This window comes from Oncorhynchus mykiss, chromosome 16, assembly GCF_057628025.1.
Source record: "Oncorhynchus mykiss isolate SJ-2025 chromosome 16, ASM5762802v1, whole genome shotgun sequence".
Taxonomy (NCBI): Eukaryota; Metazoa; Chordata; class Actinopteri; order Salmoniformes; family Salmonidae; genus Oncorhynchus; species Oncorhynchus mykiss.
The window spans coordinates 11,535,783-11,557,042 of NC_143037.1; the positions used below are offsets into that span (position 1 = coordinate 11,535,783).

General features: G+C 42.3%; 1 protein-coding gene across 7 annotated transcripts in view; it reads left to right on the forward strand.

Annotated features, from left to right (window-relative positions):
• Positions 1–19,069, forward strand: part of LOC110491348 (KH domain-containing RNA-binding protein qki.S) — a 36,542-nt gene extending 17,473 nt beyond the window's left edge. For 2 of the 7 annotated variants that reach the window (XR_016487123.1, XR_005036438.2), the window contains 6 exons: positions 3,162–3,278; positions 8,230–8,373; positions 11,027–11,114; positions 11,299–11,595; positions 11,942–12,276; positions 17,397–19,069. Coding sequence is in view for 5 of the 7 variants with exons in the window: in XM_090201877.1 (XP_090058003.1) it covers positions 3,162–3,278; positions 8,230–8,373; positions 11,027–11,114; positions 11,299–11,595; positions 12,202–12,302 (747 nt within the window). In the remaining 2 variants the exon portion in view is untranslated. Of the gene's footprint in view, positions 1–3,161; positions 3,279–8,229; positions 8,374–11,026; positions 11,115–11,298; positions 11,596–11,941; positions 12,439–17,396 lie in introns of those variants that run through there. The other 5 variants (XM_090201878.1, XM_036946127.2, XM_090201877.1 and 2 more) reach the window with 3 other exon arrangements.
• Positions 19,070–21,260: the final 2,191 nt, after the last annotated feature.

Sequence of the window (21,260 nt, forward strand, 5' to 3'; positions counted from 1 at the left end):
ACACGCTATGACGCATCTGTTTTCTCTCGTTCACTTTTCGTACTTTTTAGTCCATACATTTTCCCTGTCACCTAAAAGTACTTGTTACATTTTGAATGCTTAGCCGGACAGGAAAATGGTCAAGTTCACACACTTATAAAGAGAACATCCCTACTGCCTCTGATCTGGTGGACTCATTAAACACAAGTGCTTTGTTTGTAAATGAGGTCTGAGTGTTGGAGTGTGCCCCTGGCTATCCGTAAAAAAATAAAAAATAATGGTGCTGTCTAGTTTGCCTAACATAAGGAATTTTAAATTATTTGTTACTTTTGAACCTTAAGTATATTTTAGCAATTACATTTACTTTTGATGCTTAAGTATATTTAAAACCAAATACTTTGACTTTTACTCAAGTAGTATTTTACTGGAGAACTTTTACTTGAGTAATTTTCTATTGTAGTATGACAATTAGGTACTTTTTCCACAAATAGTGATTTTACACAATATAGAAAACTAATATTACACAAATGACTCGTCGATACTATGTATTCGTAGCAACATTTGAGCTTTTGTAATATACTAAAGTGTTTGCAGTTTTACATATTCGTTTTTAGAGCACAACATGTGCTGCAAAGTAGTTTGAATATAGGCCCAATAAAGGATGTATCTCAACAACGGTAAATCATATTTTCTGGCGCTCTTTCATGTGGTGCTCATAACTTTAAGTTGGGAGCACCAGTGCTACCAATTAAAAATGTCATGGAGTATTTCATGGCCAGGCCAACCGAGACCAAGTTACCAATCAGGTCCAGGAGTATTTCATGGCCAGGCCAACCGAGACCAAGTTACCAACCAGGTCCAGGAGTATTTCATGGCCAGGCCAACCGAGACCAAGTTACCAACCAGGTCCAGGAGTATTTCATAGCCAGGCCAACCGAGACCAAGTTACCATCCAGGTCCAGGAGTATTTCATGGCCAGGCCAACTGCGACCAAGTTACCAACCAGGTCCAGGAGTATTTCATGGCCAGGCCAACTGAGACCAAGTTACCAACCAGGTCCAGGAGTATTTCATGGCCAGCCCAACTGAGACCAAGTTACCAACCAGGTCCAGGAGTATTTCATGGCCAGGCCAACTGAGACCAAGTTACCAACCAGGTCCACGAGTATTCCATGGCCAGGCCAACTTAGACCAAGTTACCAACCAGGCCAAATAAAATAAAATACAATTTTATTGGTCACATACACATGGTTAGCAGACGTTAATGCGAGTGTAGAGAAATGCTTGTGCTTCTTGTTCCGACCGTGCTGTAATATCTAACACGTAATTTAACAATTTCACAACTACATTATTTAATTTTTATTTATTTGATTTAACCTTTATTTAACCAGGAAGGGCTCATTGAGATTAAAATCTATTTTTCGGCCTCCCGGGTTGCGCAGTGGTTAAGGGCGCTGTACAGCAGCGCCAGCTGTGCCATCAGAGACTCTGGGTTTGCGCCCAGGCTCTGTCGTAACCGGCCGCGACCGGGAGGTCCGTGGGGCGACGCACAATTGGCCTAGCGTCGTCTGGGTTAGGGAGGGTTTGGCCGGTAGGGATATCCTTGTCTCATCGCGCACCAGCGACTCCTGTTGCGGGCCGGGCGCAGTGCGCGCTAACCAAGGTTGCCAGGTGCACGGTGTTTCCTCCGACACATTGGTGCGGTTGGCTTCCGGGTTGGATGCGTGTTGTGTTAAGAAGCAGTGCGGCTTGGTTGGGTTGTGTATCGGAGGAAGCATGACTTTCAACCTTCTTCTCTCCCGAGCCCGTACGGGAGTTGTAGCGATGAGACAAGATAGTAGCTACTAAAACAATTGGATACCATGAAATTGGGGAGAAAAAGGGGTAAAATAAAAATCTAATTACAAAAAAATTACAGACAGACAACATGAAAAACTACAAGTAATCTAGTAAAAACCATTGAATTCACAAGAGTATAAAACAGCAAATTAAAAACATTGACAGGTCAGGGAATCAGCCTCAAAATCCTTCATCATTGATTTAAAAACACCAATCGGGACAAGTTCTTCCAGTTTAAAAGTATTTTATAAGGTGTTCCAAGACGATGGCGCAGAGTACATGAAAGCCCTTTTACCAAATTCAGTTGGGACATTTGGAACAGTTAGCAGGATAAAGTCCAGCGAACGAAGAGAGTACCCACCACATTTCTGAACAATAAAAATGCCCAAATAAAAAGGTAGTAAACCCAAAATGGCTTTGTAAATAAACGTATACCAGTGACTGAGACTACGAGTGACTAGAGAAGGCCAGCCAACCCTGGTATACAAAGTGCAGTGGTGCGTAAGGGTTTTGCAGTTTAAAATAAATCTCAAAGTGCCATGGTAAAGAGTGTCAATTGATCTCAAACACTGAGCGGAAGCATTCATATATAAAATATCCCCATAGTCTAGTAAAGAGATACATGTAGCTGATACTAGCCTCCTTCTGGCTTCAAAAGAAAAACAGGCCTTATTCCTAAAATAAAATCCCAATTTCAGCTTCAATTTTTTTGTAAGTTCTTGAATATGCAATTTAAAAGAGAGGCCGTCATCAATTAAAATTCCAAGATATTTATATGAGGTTACAACCTCAATCTCCTTGCCCTGACAGGTAGTAATAGGTGAAATGTTCAGAGGTCTATTTATTGCATTAGAAAACACCATTAGTTTAGTTTTGTCAGTATTGAGGATAAACTTCAATTGACACAAGGTATGTTGAACAGTATAAAAAGCAGTTTGCATGTTCTGGAAAGATTTTGTAAGAGACGAGGCACAACAGTAAATAACAGTATCATCAGCATAAAAATGTATACACACAAGTGTATAGGAATGAATAAGAATATGTACATATAAATATATGGATGAGCGATGTCCGTCATAGGCTCAGGAGTATTTCATGGCCAGGCCAATTTAGACCCAAATTACCAACCAGATCCAGGAGTGTTTCATGGAAAGAACAACTTAGACCAACTCCTGGCCCTTCTTCTTCTTCTTCTTCTTAAAATGTCTCTCTCTCTGTGTGTGTGTGTGTGTGTGTGTGTATGTGTGTGTATGTGTGTGTGTGTGTGTGTGTGTGTGTGTGTGTGTGTGTGTGTGTGTGTGTGTGTGTGTGTGTGTGTGTGTGTGTGTGTGTGTGTGTGTTTAGTTTAACTTTGTAGGTAGGATACTGGGTCCAAGGGGCCTAACAGCCAAACAGCTGGAGGCAGAGATGGGCTGTAAGATCATGGTACGAGGAAAAGGATCCATGAGAGACAAGAAGAAGGTATGTGTACACACACACACGCTCACACACAGATGCAAGCCCGAACACACAAACAAAAGCATGCGCGCACACACACACAGCATGTGTATTTCTTTTTGGTAGTAGAGTCTAACGAGTGGAGTAGAGGTGAATAGAGCTGGGTCCGTATGTTTCTCTGCTGGTTTAGGTTCTCTGGTCAGCCGTACAGTGCAGAAGCTAAAGGCAGGTGGAGCGCAGCTGGCATTCCATCCACCTCTCATGAGAATACACCCATTCCATACCTCAGAGAAACAAAGAGGGAGGGATGGAGAGATGTGGAAATTAGTTGAAAGAGTGGGTAGACATTAGAGATGAAACGGTATGGAAATTATATATCACGATTATAGTGACCAAAATGATCACAGTTATCAGTATTATCAGTATAATCAGTATTATCAGTATTATCAGTATAATCAGTATTATCAGTATTATCAGTATTATCAGTATTATCAGTATTATCAGTATAATCAGTATTATCAGTATTATCAGTATTATCAGTATTATCAGTATTATCAGTATTATCGCGGTATTGTTAATGTGCTGGAAATGTTCAAAAAGTACTGATACAGACTGAAATCATTTCACCAAGTTCTATATTGAAAACCAACAAATAACAATGACTTTAGCAGCACTATGCATTTTGCATTTTGAATGCAAGAACAATACAACCATATGTAAACAAATCCAATGTGCAGGTGTTGACATTAAAATAACAACACACAATATGTAAACAAATCAAATGAACAGCGCTGATTGTATGTCTGTTCTCTCCTTCATGAAGAAACAAGGTGCTGCTGGCCTAACATCCTGTATGTATGCATCTTTGTTCACATGAGATTGAAATGTAAAAATGGCATTATATTTACTTTGTCCGGTTTAAGTAGTGATCTGCGAGGGGAGGCAATGTGCCCGCTAGCACTGAACACTCTCTCTGATGTCACGCTGGCTGCTGGGATGCACAAAAGCTTCCTGGCAACCCTGGCAAGGTGAGGCAGCTCTGATGCAGGGCCCCTCCACCACACCAGTGGATCCTCGTCTGCTGGAATGGGAGGCAGAGACAGGTAGATCTTGATCTCTTCTTTCACTCTGTCTTCTGGGGTGGTCGGAATCTGATCCTCTTTACCTCAACAAGGCAGCAGAGAGGTGATCTTCCTCAACAACCCAGCCAGGCCTTTCCCCTCCGATGCCGCTGTGGGGGTGTTGGTGGTGGAGGTGCTGCTGGTGCTTTGTGGTTCTTCCCTGACTTGTGCAGCTGCCAGCTTCAAGGCCTCCTGGACACAGCTGTCAGTGGCAACTTTGGCAGCCTCAGGCTCATCTACAAAGCTCCTTTTTGAAGCGGGGGTCAATGAAACAAGCCATGTGCATGACTCTCTTTGCATCTGTTGTTAAGGTCTTCTCTCATCTCCCTGGTCAGTGATGGCTCCGTATCCTTATCATCTCCTTGGTCAGTGATGACTCCGTATCCTTATCATCTCCTTGGTCAGGGATGGCTCCGTATCCTTTTCATCTCCCTGGTCAGTGATGGCTCCGTATCCTTATCATCTCCTTGGTCAGTGATGGCTCCGTATCCTTATCATCTCCTTGGTCGGGGATGGCTCCGTATCCTTATCATCTCCTTGGTCAGGGATGGCTCCATATCCTTATCATCTCCTTGGTCAGTGATGGCTCCGTATCCTTATCATCTCCTTGGTCAGTGATGGCTCCGTATCCTTATCATCTCCTTGGTCAGGGATGGCTCCATATCATCTCCTTGGTCGGGGATGGCTCCATATCCTTTTCATCTCCTTGGTCAGGGATGGCTCCATATCCTTTTCATCTCCTTGGTCAGGGATGGCTCCATATCCTTTTCATCTCCTTGGTCAGGGATGGCTCCATATCCTTTTCATGTCCTCTGTCAGGGATGGCTCCATATCCTTTTCATCTCCTTGGTCAGGGATGGCTCCATATCATCTCCTTGGTCAGGGATGGCTCCGTATCCTTTTCATCTCCTTGGTCAGGGATGGCTCCATATCATCTCCTTGGTCAGTGATCCTTTTCCACCAGAAAATCACAGGTGATGTGGTCCAGGACAGGCTTGTGGCTGACAGTGTCACTCATGTCTCTGTGGCAAGTGCACCTGTAAACTGTCTCAGAGGTTCAAGTAGCTGGCACAGTTGCTCCATGACACTTATGTCGGCATCCTTGGGCATCTGATGCCATATTCCTCTTTCTCCAGCCAGTGTCGCGCAGACCGGCTGCTGTTGGCTGAGGAAACGCTCAAGCATCTTGTGTGTAGATCCCCATCGGGTCACCACATCATGGATCAGAGCCTTCTGTGGCATGTTGAGGGCAGCTTGCTTTTCTCTCAGTTTTCTCCTTCTCTTCCAGCTCCGTGAGAAGCCTTGGACCAGATGACTCAGGCCTTGACTGCTGTGTCAACTCTCTGAATTTTCAGAGCCTTTGAGATGGCCAGGTTCAAATGATGGCCAAAGTACCCAAGCCACAGAACTGGGAACTCTTCAAAAGCCCTGGTCATGTTTGTTGAGTTGTCTGTGGTTATACAGAACCGGTCTTTCTTGTTGATCCCCCACTCTTCCAGCATATTCTCAAAAACTCTCTGATGTTGTGAGCCGAGTGATCTTCTGGGAAGAACTGTGTTTCCAGACAGTTTGATTCCAGTTGCCAGTCTGGGGTGAGGTGATGGATAGTGAAGCTGATGTAGGGTTGACCACCCCTGCTTTCACTGGTCCAGAGGTCAGTAGTTGCAGCAAGCCGTGTGCCTTGAGCCAAACTTTTTCCAACATCAGTTTGAACCTGGTTGTACAGGTTTGGGATTTCAGTCATGGAAAATAATGTTTGTGATGACACTTTGTAGTGAGTCACGGCAACCTTCATCAGCCTCAGAAAGCCAGGCCTCTCAACAATTTGAAATGGCATCATGTCCTTTGCAATGTAATATGAAAGGGGTACAGTGAGGTCTTGAGCATGTTTTGATGTGGCTGCATAAGCAGCCTGCCTTTTAAATGCTTGCTGGAGTGTCTGTGTCACAACTGTAGATGACGAGGGACCAGTAGCATCCACTGGGTTTAACTGCTGCACGTCCATCTCTGTAAACAAGGGAATAACACATGTATTATTATTATTATTATTATTATTCACACACACACACAGTCTATCTTCTGTGTTGCATTTGAGCATGACCCCATGCACAATTTACATTAATACAAATTAGTCTTAAGACAGTGATAGTAATTGCAATGAGCCCAACACTTGACATAAATACAGGAGTCCTGTAGTCTGGTAGAGGAGTTTGGTAGAGGAGTCTGGTAGAGGAGTCTGGTAGAGGAGTCTGGTAGAGGAGTCTTGTATAGGAATCTATAGTGTTTCTCCTGTTGAAACACTTTTACAACCAAGTTGACGACTGCCTGATTTTAAATGAACGAAATATGTTGGTTGGGTGACTAAACTATCTAACCTTGTTATCGTGTTTAATGGACAAATAGTCTGCAGACACATGACGCATACAGCAGCAGAACAACGTGTCGTGTTCACACAAAACCAAACCCACGCTGCGCCTGCGTCGGACTGTTGCTAACTGTGGTTGATGCTGGACACTATTTACCGTGAGTTTTTCAAACCGTGGTAATCAAACACACTTTTAATGATGATTCAAATTTGAAACGGGTAATACCGTGGTTTATCGTGAAACCGACTAAACGTTTCATCCCTGGTAGACATTCTGACCTTCATGAGGGGGATTATTCAATGAAATGGCTACACTGTAAAACCAAGTGTTTAGGATCTGAACACATGACTAAGCGCTCTTCTGTAGCACGTTTTAAACACCTCAAGGCATTTAGAATGTCAATGAAACTGCATCACAGTGTTTATATTGTAAAGACCAGAACGTGTTTAATCCTTGTGACACGTTTTAAACACATGAACACATTTATTCAGCACAAGACGTTCAGGTTTTAACCGCTAAACACTGGGTGTGAAGCCGTAATTTCCTATTTCCCAGCATGCCTTTCGAGTGAATGTGAGAGATACCCACTAATGACTCTGCTTGTTAGTGACAGAGACATGGTTCTTGTGTTCAATTACATCTATTCTTGAAGCCTTCACTAAGTGATTGCTTAAGTGAATGTGTTTGAATTAAAACTAAACCCTTTATGACCTCATATTATGCATTTCATAAGGCCTTTAGTTATGGCCTCGTTATCCTTGACATTTTGGTCTGAAAATAATGGGCCACATCAGACCTGCAATAAACAGTACGCTGGTTTGTGAAGTGATTAGTAATTCCTATCGGAATCCAGCCAGAGGGAAGATGTCCAAGAATTTGAATATTTGATCACAAACAAGAAAAAAAATCACCCTGAAACAATGGACGCTGGGAAATATGATAATGAGGCCACTACCGCGTCTGTTTCACTCTGAGAGACTTCAAGGAAAGGAACTCTACACAGTCGAGTAACAAGAGCACTCGACGATTTGAAAATAATTATTGAATCAAATGTCCTGTTCAGTTATATGTAGGTAAGGTGACAGACATTCGTAACACTGATCTGAATAAAAGGCATACATTTTTTTTAGGACCACAGGACAGTAGGAAAGTAAACGCTATTGTTTAAAATCTGAACACTTGGGAGATATAGGTGTTCTCCTGGTTGGAAAGCGACAGGAAAAAGATGACTATCATGTTTAATCTAGCCTCAATGGCAAATCTAAATACCTAATGGTTGAGTTTTAAACACTGACATTTAGTTTATGAGTGTGTCACATGTTTCTGGTCTTACAGTGTACTGTGTCATTACAGAACTGAAGCCAATGTGGACAGTCTTCTGGGAAACGGAAACATGTTTTATGGATGAAGGAAGATGCTCACATACACACTCAAATAAAAATACACACACACACACACCGTAATATTATTGTTTTGTATGTGTATCAGGAAGAGCTGAACAGAGGGAAACCTAACTGGGAACACCTAAGTGAGGAACTTCATGTTCTCATCACAGTGGAAGACTCACACAACAGAGCTCAGATCAAACTACAAAGAGCTACCGCAGAGGTCAAGAAACTGCTCGTACCAGCTGTGAGTACCAGGAGTTTCATGCTATAATTGTGTGTGTGTGTGTGTGTGTGTGTGTGTGTGTGTGTGTGTGTGTGTGTGTGTGTGTCTGTGTGTGTGTGTCTGTGTGTGTGTGTGTGTGTGTGTGTGTCTGTGTGTGTGTGTGTGTGTCTGTGTGTGTGTTGGGGAGTTGGGTAATTCGCCAGGCAGCATGTATAAAGGCGTAACCATGGTAATGCATGTGAAATTAGGGGATGAATGGAGAGACTGTTCACACTTTCTCTTCACTCTATCACTCCTTTCACTCCTCACACTTAATGAATTCCCTCTTCCTCTCTCTCTCTCTCTAATTTCTCACATCAACTCTTTCCGTGTCCTCAACATTTCTCCCATTCTCTTAGCCTCCTACCCTTTCCCCACACCTCACACAGACACATTATTGCTAACAATGTTGCTCTACTGAAATTCAACTTTGAATAGAGTAGTTATGAACCCCCAAACAAACTCTCAGATCACACTGCATTGATTTACAGTAATATAACTAATGCCCCCTGTGAACTTATTCTGTCCCGTCCCTGTCTCTTAAATTGTCCAATCAGGTCGCAGTATCAATACCAGAGAGGTTATAATGATACATGTTAAAGGTCCATTGCAGCCGTTTTTATCTCAATATCAAATTATTTCTGGGTGACAATTAAGTACCTTAATGTGATTGTTTTAAAATTAGAATTGTAAAACATTTACAAAAATAGCTTCTTAGGAAAGAGCCATTTCTCAAACAAGAGTTTTGCAGGGGAAACTTAAAACGAACTGTTATTGGCTGAGAGGTTTTTCGGTCTATTAACTAATTTACTGCATGGAAGGTCGTGGAAGGTCATGGAAGGTCATGGAAGGCCAAAACTCCATCCCACCAAAACTTTTCAAGCAGCTCTTACACTAAAAATGCATTATCAGAATTTTCACAATTTAACAGTATTGTTCCAACCTCATAGTGTGGAAATAAATATAAAACAGAGGAAAATCACATTTTTGGCCTTTAACTTAACCCAGAAAATCAGAGTGTGTGGGTATGGGTTAATGATACAGTTGAAGTCTGAAGTTTACATACACTTAGGTTGGAGTCATTAAAACTCGTTTTTCAACCACTCCACAAATTTCTTTTAACAAACTATAGTTTTGCATGTTGGTTAGGACATCTACTTTGTGCATGACACAAGTAATTTTTCCAACAGTTGTTTACAGACAGATTATTTCACTTATAATTCACTGTGTCACACTTTCAGTGGGTCAGAAGTTTACATACACCAAGTTGACTGTGCCTTAAAACAGCTTGGAAAATTCCAGAAAATTATGTCATTGACATCATTTGAGTCAATTGGAGGTGTACCTCTGGATGTATTTCAAGGCCTACCTTCAAACTCAGTGCCTCTTTGCTTGACATCATGGAAAAATCCAAAGATATCAGTCAAGACCTCAGAAAATAAATTGTAGACCTCCACAAGTCTGGTTCATCCTTAGGAGCAATTTCCAAACGCCTGAAGGTACCACATTCAACTGTACAAACAATAGTACGCAAGTATAAACACCGTGGGACCACGCAGCCATCATACCGCTCAGGAAGGAGCGTCTCCTAGAGATGAACGTCCTTTGGTGTGAAAAGTGCAAATCAATCCCAGAACAACAGCAAAGGACCTTGTGAAGATGCTGGAGGAAACCGATACAAAAGTATCTATATCCACAGTAAAACGAGTCCTATATCGACATAACCTGAAAGGCCGCTCAGCAAGGAAGAAACCGTTTGGCCATAATGACCATCGTTATGTTTGGAGGAAAAAGGGGAGGCTTGCAAGCCGAGAACACCATCCCATCCTTGAAGCACGGGGGTGGCAGCATCATGTTGTGGGTGTGCTTTGCTGCAGGAGGGACTGGTGCACTTCACAAAATAGATGGCATCATGAGGCAGGAAAGTTCTGTGGATATATTGAAGCAACATTTCAAGACATCAGTCAGGAAGTTAAAGCTTGGTGGCAAATGGGTCTTCCAAATGGACAATGACCCCAAGCATACTTCCAAAGTTGTGGCAAAATGGCTTAAGGACAACAAGGTCAAGGTATTGGAGTGGCCATCACAGAGCCCTGACCTCAATCCCATCAAACATTTGTGGGCAGAACTGAAAAAGCGTGTGTGAGTGAGGAGGCCTAAAAACCTGACTCAGTTACACCAGCATGGGCTAAAATTCAAAATTCACCCAACTTATTGTGGGAAGCTTATGGAAGGCACCCCGAAACGTTTGACTCAAGTTAAACAATTTAAAGACAATGCTACCAAATACTAATTGAGTGTATGTAAACTTCTGACCCACTGGGAATGTGATGAAAAAAATACAAGCTGAAATAAATAATTCTCTCTACTGCTATTCTGAGATTTCACATTCTTAAAATAAAGTGGTGTTCCTAACTGACGTAAGACAGGGAATTTCTACTAGGATTAAATGTCAGGAATTGAAAAACGGAGTTTAAATGTATTTGGCTAAGGTGTATGTAAACTTCCAACTTCAACTGTATCTGTTCGTTTAACCTGACCTAGCTGTACATCCCTCACAATCTGTTGGCCAGAGCATAGCATAATCCAACCTTCAACCAACGGTGTGTGTGTGTGTGTGTGTGTGTGTGTGTAGGCTGATGGAGAGGACAGTCTAAAAAAGATGCAGCTAATGGAGCTCGCCATTCTCAACGGAACCTACAGAGACGCCAACATCAAGCAACGTAAGGATGACATCATCATGAAGCGCCTGTCCTGAAACTGACTTTTTGAGGGAGGTGTTTTTTTCATCTAGTAATGGATTGTCTATTTGTTCTTTCTCTCGGTCTCTCTCTCTCTATGTTTCTGTGGGTGTGTGTCTGTGGGTGTGTCTGTGTCTGTGTGTGTGTGGGTGCATGATGTGTGTAGCCACTATGGCCTTCTCCCTAGCCTCCTCTCAGCAGCCTCGGCTCATCTCCAGCCCCTCCCCTGTCATGCAGCAGGCTATGCGGAGCCCCGCCCCTGGTCAACAGCCCAACCTCATGCCTCACCTGATTCGTCAGATCCAGAGTCAGCAGGCCCTCATGCAAGGAGCCAATCAGCACGCAGCACTGATGCAGCAATCACCTGAATCAGGAGGGTTCTTCTACGCTCCCTACGAATATTCCCCCTACACCCTAACTCCATCTATACTAGAATACCCCATGGACACTACTGGTGTACTAGGTAAACACAGATACACTGATACACTGATACAGACAGACAATTATAGCATGAAACTCCTGGTACTCACAGCTGGTACGAGCAGTTTCTTGACCTCTGCGGTAGCTCTTTGTAGTTTGATCTGAGCACTGTTGTGTGAGTCTTCCACTGTGATGAGAACATGAAGTTCCTCACTTAGGTGTTCCCAGATAGGTTTCCCTCTGTTCAGCTCACACACACACACACACACACACACACACACACACACACACACACACACACACACACACACACACAGATCAAGTTGATTTGGGCATGAGGGTTGTGTTGTTGTGTTGTGACCTTGTTCTATTTCTCTCTCTGTCTCCAGGTATGGCTTTCCAAACCAAAGGCTGAGAGATGAACACTCTCCTACACATGGACCTCTCACACACACACGCACACATACACACACACACACACACACACACACACACACACACACACACACACACACACACACACACACAGGCTTATCTGAAATGGGCCTCTTGTCTTCTTAATGATTATGTCACTGTTTGATGATGTCACTGTTTGATGGTGTCACTGTTAACCTCCTGTGTTTTGGTGATGTGGTTGCGCGGTGAGCAGGAGCGATGACGGCTCAGGTGCAACGCCACAATATGAGAGCCCATCCTTACCAAAGAGTAGTGAACACCGACAGAGGTCAGTTAGATCACCAGACTGTGTGAGTGGGAATACGCATTCGTGAGTGGTTTTGATTGCGTTTGCCCGACAGTGTGTGTGTGTCCGTCAGTTGACCTATGTGTGCCGCCTGCTAAGAGAGGAATGAGAGGAAAGTCAAACAGTGAGGCTGTGTGTAAATGTCTAACAACAGTCTGTTGTCCCCTGCTTTTAGAATGGACCTTTCCTCCAACTGACTGTGACCTTGTGATTCTCAGAGTTCTGAGAGCTCTCTTTACGTACTATGTTGCTCACTCTCTTTCTCACTGTCTCTCCTCTCTACTCTTTCATCTCCTCTCCCCTCTCCCCTCTCTCTCTGTCCTTCTCTCTCTGTCCTTCTCTCTCTGTCCTCTCCTCTCTCTGTCCTCTCCTCTCTCTCCCCTCTCCCTCTCTCCCCCTCCTTTATATATATATATACACACACACACAGTTCAAGACGGAAGTTTACATACACCTAAGCCAAATAGATTTAAACTCAGTTTTTCACAATTCCTGACATTTAATCCTAGACAAAAATCCCTGTCTTAGGTCAGTTAGGATCACCACTTTATTTTAAGAATGTGAAATGTCAGAATAATAGTAGAGAGAATGATTTATTTCAGCTTTTATTTCTTTCATCACATTCCCTGTTTACATACACTCAATTAGTATTTAGTAACATTGCCTTTACATTGTTTTACTTGGGTGAATTTTAACCCATTCCTCCTGACAGAGCTGGTGTAACTGAGTCAGGTTTGTAGGCCTCCTTGCTCGCACACGCTTTTTCAGTTCTGCCCATAAATGTTCTATAGGATTGAGGTCAGGGCTTTGTGAAGGCCACTCCAATACATTGACTTTGTTGTCCTTAAGCCATTTTGCCACAACTTTGGAAATATGCTTAGGGTCATTGTCCATTTGGAAGACCCATTTGCGACCAAGCTTTAACTTCCTGACTGATGTCTCGAGATGTTGCTTCAATATATCCACATAATTTTCCCTCATCATGAAGCCATCTATTTTGTGAAGTGCACCAGTCCCTTCTGCAGCAAAGCACCACATGATGTTGCCACCCCAGTGCTTCACGGTTGGGATGATATTCTTCGGCTTGCAAGCCTCCCCCTTTTTCCTCCAAATATAACGATGGTCATTATGGCCAAACAGTTCTATTTTTGTTTCATCAGACCAGAGGACATTTCTCCAAAAAGTACGATCTTTGTCCCCATGTGCAGTTGCAAACCGAAAGTCTGTTTTTTTATGGTGGTTTTGGAGCAGTGGCTTCTTCCTTGCTGAGTGGCCTTTCAGGTTATGTCGATATAGGACTTGTTTTACTGTGGATATAGATACTTTGGTACCTGTTTCCTCCAGCATCTTCACAAGGTCCTTTGCTGTTGTTCTGGGATTGATTTGCACTTTTTCACACCAAAGTGCATTCATCTCTAGGAGACAGAACGTGTCTTCTTCCTCCTTCCTACTATTTTTTTGTACAGATGAACGTGGTACCTTCAGGCGTTTGGAAATTGCTCCCAAGGATGAACCAGACTTGTGGAGGTCTACAATTTTTTTTGCTGAGGTCTTGGCTGATTTCTTTTGATTTTCCCAAGCAAATAGGCACTGAGTTTGAAGGTAGGCCTCCAATGTACACCTCCAATTGACTCAAAGTATGTCAATTAGCCTATCAGAAGCTTCTAAAGCCATGACATAATTTTCTGGAATTTTCCAAGCTGTTAATAGGCACAGTCAACTTAGTGTATGTAAAATTCTGACTCACTGGAATTGTGATACAGTGTGATATAAGTGAAATCATCTGTCTGAAAATAATTGTTGGAAAAATTACTTGTTTCATGCACAAAGTAGATGTCCTAACCAACTTGCCAAAACTATAGTTTGTTAACAAGAAATTTGTGAAGTGGTTGAAAAACAAGTTTTAATGACTCTAACCTAAGTATATGTAAACTTGCAACTTCAACTGTATATACATACATACATACAGAACCAGTCAAAAGTTTGGACACACCTACTCATTCAAGGGTTTTTCTTTATTTGTGCTATTCTCTACATTGTAGAATAATAGTGAAGACATCAAAACTATGAAATAACACATGTAGTTAGAAAAAATTGTTAAACAAATAAAAATATATTTGAGATTTCTCAAAATAGACACCCTTTGCCTTGATGACAGTGTTGCACACTCTTGGCATTCTCTCAATCTGCTTCATGAGGAATGCTTTTCCAACAGTCTTGAAGGAGTTCCCACATATGCTGAGTACTTGTTGGCTGCTTTTCCCTCACTCTGTCCAACTCATACCAATCCATCTCAGTTGGGTTAGGACCATCACTCTTCTTCTTGGTCAAATAACCCTTACACAGAATGGAGGTGTGTTTTGGGTCATTGTCCTGTTGAAAAACAAATGATAGTCCCACTAAGCTCAAACCAGATGGGATGGTGAATGCTGTGGTAGCCATACTGGTTAAGTGTGCATTGAATTCTAAATAAATAACAGACAGTGTCACCAGCAAAGCACCATCACACCACCTCCTCCTCCATGCTTCATGGTGGGAACCACACATGCAGAGATCATCCATTCACTTACTCTGCATCTCACAAAGACAGCGGTTGGAACCAAAAATCTTAAATTTGGATTCATCAGACCAAAGGACAGATTTCCACCAGCTAATGTACATTGCTCGTGTTTCGTGGCTCAAGCAAGTCTCTTCTTCTTATTGGTGTCCTTTAGTAGTGGTTTCTTTGCAGAAATTTGACCGTGAAGGCCTGATTCACGCAGTCTCCTCTGAACAGTTGAGGTTGGGATGTGTCTGTTACTTGAACTCTGTGAAGCATTTATTTGGGCTGCAATCTGAAGTGCAGTTAACTCTAATGAACTTATCCTTTGCAGCAGAGGTAACTCTGGGTCTTCCTTTCCTTTGGCGGTCCTCATGAGAGCCAGTTAACTCTAATGAACTTATCCTTTGCAGCAGAGGTAACTCTGGGTCTTCCTTTCCTTTGGCGGTCCTCATAAGAGCCAGTTTCATCATGGCTCTGGATGGTTTTGGCTACTGCACTTGAGGAAACGTTCAAAGTTCTTGAAATGTTCCAGATTGACTGACCTCCATGTCTTAAAGTCATGATGGACTGACCTCCATGTCTTAAAGTCATGATGGACTGACCTCCATGTCTTAAAGTCATGATGGACTGACCTCCATGTCTTAAAGTCATGATGGACTGTCATTTCTCTTTGCTTATATGGATTTGGTCTTGGTCAAACGCATTAAGAAGGAAAGAAATTCCACATAGGCACACCTGTTAATTTAAATGCATTCCAGGTGACTACCTCATAAAGCTGGTTGAGAGAATGCCAAGAGTGTGCAAAGCTGTCATCAAGGCAAATGGTGGCTACTTTGAAGAATCTCAAATATAACATATATTTTAATTTGTTGAACACTTTTTTAGCTACTACATGATTCCATATGTGTTATTTCAAAGTTTTGATGTCTTTATTATTATACAATGTAGAAAATAGTACAAATAAAGAAAAACCCTTGAATGAGAAGGTGTGTCCCTTGCTTCCTCTCTCTCTCTCTCTCTCTCTCTCTCTCTCTCTCTCTCTCTCTCTCTCTCTCTCTCTCTCTCTCCTGGTGATTTCACTACTGTTCAACCTTAGAGACAAGTAGTCATCTCTTTTTATATTGTCTTAAATTACACCATTCCTTTCATTTGATTGAGTCTTTTATTTATTGATGTGGTTTTATAATGTTTTGTGGATCTCATGGATCAGAGACATACAGTACTTGAAGCTGAAACAGCCACCTCATAGCCGTACTCCATATGATCCTATACTGTGTAGTATATGACCCTATATTTCAAAACGACTACTGAAATCTCTATTAGGAGATTTCCGTAGTGTGTGTGTAAAGTAAGCAGTACTGGACCTTCGGGGTAGGGATGGGTTTACATGAGAGAGAATTTAGATAGACATTCCGTTGTCATCTCATTGTGCTTAGCCTGTTCTTTTTGAGATAATTGTCGTTTTTGCTCTTGTGCTTTCCAAAAATAAATGGATGTTTTCTATAGAGTTTAGACTGTAGACTTGAAGCTCTAATTCATATTTATGAAGCAAACGGTTCAAGGGTTGTTTCGGGTATGACTTTGTGTGTTAAAGTGATGTTGGTGTACTCTTGGTGTCACTTTGGTAACAGTAGGACTTGCCTTGCTGTGTGTCAGCTATAGTTCAACTGGTGTACATAGAGAACCAAAGATTGAGATTTAAAAAAAATAAATAATAATAATCTGAAAACCAATGTAAATTATTATAATTTGAAAATATCTGTTAAAAATATCTGTTCTTAATTCCTTCTAAAAAACCACATCTCTTAGCATGTCTTGGCTCTCTGTTAACTGCAGGCCTTGTTTCTTCTCTAATGCTTAACAGCAGTCTGGAAATCATTGGCAGATCATTTTTAATCAATTAATTGGTCATCATTGCATTTGGTCTTTTCTGTGAAGACACCATAACGTTACACCGTGACTACTGCTAACCACTGCTGAACCCAACCTCCAGGACCTAGTGGTCATTTCACATGTCTGATCTAGTCCATCAAGGCATTGATGATTAGAACTAGATTATGTGAGACCACTTGTGGTCCACACAAGTCGACTGGGTTGAGAAACACACTGGGTGAGTCAGAGCAGCCTTAGACGTCTGTGACAATGTCACACCCTCACAATAAACCATACCCTCTGCTCTCTCCATGGTTTCTCAGTCTGTAATGCAGCTAGCCTCACTGTAACAGTGTTCAAACCTTCTACAAAGGCTCTTTTACCATGCCTTCATTAGCAGTACATAAGCATTCATAAGTACCTATGTCAGCAGTCACTGGTTGGCATCTCACATCGTGTCACTTCATGCAGATGCCAGACCTTATGTCAACCTGCGGCTACTGACTTGTAACTGTCAATGTAGTGAAGGTGTTGTGTGTTTGTGTGACTGGAGTAGATCTTTTATGTGGTCATCTTGACACCACTAGCTGACACTAATCTCTTTCTATCTTTTTCTGTGTGTCTTTTTTATGTTCTCATTTCTTTGTGTATGTCCGTCTGTCTCCTAACCCCCCCCCCCCCCCCCCAGCTGCCACGGCAACTAATCCCTGACCTCTGCCCACTGATGACCCACCCGTCTCCGCCCGTGCCTCGCTCGTTGCCATGCTCTGGACAGCAGCCACGCCCCTCCCCCAGAGTCACCTCTGCCTAACCAACCAGAGACCAGCGGCCATGGTAACGAACCTTCAGGACCCAATCAGGACCCAGTCACCAGCCACACCCACCCAAACACTACACTATCAAGCCATGTGCCCCTTTTAAAGGAAACCCCACAGCCAAACCCCCCAACCACAACCCCCTTTAACCAAATCTCCCCAATCTGCACTGGTCAGATAACCTGGCTCTATTCCTTGCCCTGCACTGAGTCGATGTGGAGCTATAATATTATAATAATTCAATAATCCAAATAATAACAGTCATATGTGTGATCATAATTATACTTGTCGAGCACACTGACCCTCCACGGCCACTAGTCTGACTGTCCCTGTTCTCAAAACGTCACTGTCACACAAAACGTTACTTAGATCGGGTTTTACCAGGTCACACCAGTTTCACACGATGTCCTCTCTAAGACTAGAGTCTCGACTGTTGCACCATGCCTGCCTTTCGACAGTGAGCTGAGCCTATCTGATGTGTAAGATCTAAGCTCTCCAGGTATACTCTCAACCACAACGTCACAGTATTATAGAAATGTGGAGAACCAAGTGCCTTTTAGTTATTTAAATAGATCTGTTACAGACCAGCCTTTTTATGAAGGCTTTTCTAACCTCCATGAAAGAGGAATAACCTGACGCCATCTTTTCTATCTCTCAACACAGTGAAAGAGATGTGTATTTTACAGAAACCATCTCAATGTTGTGATTTAACATAAACCCACATGTCTTCTGGGTTTAGAGTGAAGTGCCAAAGGGTTTGTTCCTTCCGTCTGTGCAGTAGGACCTTCTCAGAACAGTATTAATGTTGTGTGTTTATTTTATTTTGGGGAGTGGCGTTTATGTATTTGTGTGTGTGTGTGTGTGTGTCTGCCTTTGAGAACACACTCTATCGTATAGTGTTGTGTTATTAGATGTGTGTGTGTGTGTTACATATTTGAGCCCCTAACTAGCCTCTTGCCAAGCGGTTGTTTTTACTCCACACAAACCGTCTCCTTCAAGACAAAACAGGGACAATACTGTACAACATCTGTAACATCTGTTTTATAATGCAATTTTATATTATATTTTTTATGTGAGAAATAACATTAAATTATGTTTTCAGATAAGAACAGTATACCTTACTATGAATATATTTTTTCATTCAGTTTAAGAGCTAATATTGCCTCCAACCAATGTGCCATTCACAAAGTGTCCGGGAGTGTTTTTAAAGTCCTGATATACTGAAAACCTTCAAATGTTCTGGAAGATTCTTGTTTTTCAAGTTAATCTCAGTGTTGCTTACCTTCTGTAACTTCTGTGTGTAAAGGAGGATTAACTCTGTAGTACTGAATATTAATCTTTGTACTAACTGACCCGTCCTGTACTGTTAACCTCTTTACTCATATCTGTCTCTGCTTTGGTTTCTTTTCAAATATAAACTGTGTGAATCAGATCATTAAAAAGTGTTGTTAATGTTTAACGTTTTAAAAGCTGGTAAAAATAATAATAATAGCTATTTGTACTGGGAAACAATAACATATTATTAAACTGGTAGTTTTAAAAAAAACTAACAAACTTTGTCACTTTTTCTCTGTAGCATCTAAAGTTTCCTCAGAGCTTCCTTTCTGCGTACTAATCTTAGACACACTGCAGATACTATTGGAATACACGTATATACTTTAGAAAGAAAGTAGGCCAGACATACTTGTTCCCCCTTCCCCATCATCTCTCTGGCTCTCTCCCACTCAAACAGCTAGACAGATTTTAAAAAGGAGATTCCAAGGTGATGGGCAATCTGAAGCAAATCGATTGTGCAACCTAACCTCACTCACTCACTCACACCTACCTACCCACACACAAACATGCAAACACATCTCCTGAGCGAACTATGCTGGAACACTGTGGCTCTCCCTAACGTATAGTATCTCTCTCATTCCACGGTTAATTACAGCCATGTGTCATATTTTAACTGCTGTACATTCTCTGTCTCGAAGACTGCACCCAAGCACACATACAGTATATAGACCTATAAAATATTTATTTGACAGGGCTGTCAGTGGGTTGTTCTCTCCCTGCCCTTCCTGCACCCTCTCTGGGTGTAATTGAGGTAATTGAGCCCCAGGCTTGGCTCTGGGCCTGTGTTCCGGATACTGCCCCTGCAGCTGTTGGGGGAGAAGGAGTATGATCTGGCAACCCGCTGGACTAGAGTGTGGGAGCAAGAACATCAATATGACATTCCTATGGAAGGAGAGTGGGCTAAAAGAGAAAGATTGAGAATGAGTGCGAGGGAGAAGAAGAAATGCGAAGGAAGAGAAGATAAAAGGTTTGCCTTTCCCCATGTGCTCCCTTTTCCTACTGCGTCATTCTCCCATTTGGGGTTTGAGGCAGATGCACCTGTCAGAAACATCTAGAACAGTGTGTGTGTGTGTGTGTGTGTGCTCTCGATTTTGGCTGTTCCTGTTTTGTCTAGTTTTATGATGTTCAGTCCAGGATCCAGTGGTGGAAAAAGTACCATAATAGAAAATTACTCAAGAGAAAGTAACCCAGTAAAATACTACTTGAGTAAAAGTCTAAGTATTTTGTTTTAAATATACTTAAGTATCAAAAGTAAATGTAATTGCTAAAATATACTTGGGTATCAAAAGTAAAAGTATAAATCGATTCAAATTCCTTATATTAAGCAAACCTGGATAGCCAGGGGCACACTTACACTCAGACATAATTTACAAACGAAGCATTTATGTTTAGTTAGTCAGCCCGATCCGAGACAGTAGAGATGACCAGGGATATTCTCTTGATAAGTGTGTGAATTGGACAATTTTCCTGTCCTGCTAAGCATTCCAAATGTAACGAGTACTTTTGGGTGTCAGGGTAAATGTACATTTTTTTCTTAACGAATGTAGTGAAGTAAAAGTTTATCAATATAAATAGTAAAAGTATTTATCTTAAGTACTTAACACCACTGCCAGGATCTCTCAGACCATCGCCAGACCATGTGGTAAGCTCCTCTCCTCTCTGTCTAATCTAACCTACAGACAATGCTAGCCCACAGCTTCCAACACTCGGATAACCATGTCATTGCTACTTTGAAAGGAAATTCCATATAGCAAGTCAAAACGCACCAATATCTGGGAGTTTTGAGTGAATGAGAAGCTGAGCTTCACTAATCATGTTGAGAAGCTGGTAAAGAAGCTCAAGTTGGGCCTCCCGAGTGGCGTGGCGGTCTAAGGCGTCACTACAGACCCTGGTTCGATCCCAGGCTGTGCACACAATTGGCCCAGCGTCGTCCGGGTTAGGGGAGTGTTTGGCTGGCCAGTATTTCCTTGTCCCATCACGCTCTAGCGACTCCTTGTGGAGGACCGGGAGCCTGTAAGCTGACCTGGGTCGCCAGCTGGACGGTGTTTCCTCCAACACATTGGTGCGGCTGGCTTCCCGGCTTAAGCGAGCAGTGTCAAGAAGCAGTGCGGCTTGGCAGGGTCGTGTTTCGGAGGACACATGGTTCTGGACCTTCGCCTTTCCCGAGTCCATAGGGGAGTTGCAGCGATGACACAAGACTGTAACTACCAATTGGATATCACGAAAATGGGGAGAGAAAGTGGTAAAAAAAAAGAAGAAGCTCATGTTGAGAATAGGTTTTTATTACCTTTCATAAGGCTTGTTTTTCTTTGGAGCCAGAAAAGTGCTGATACGGTATTCATTCCTGTCTGTGTTGGACTACAGGGATGTCATTTACATGCAAACCTCAAGTTCTACCCTGA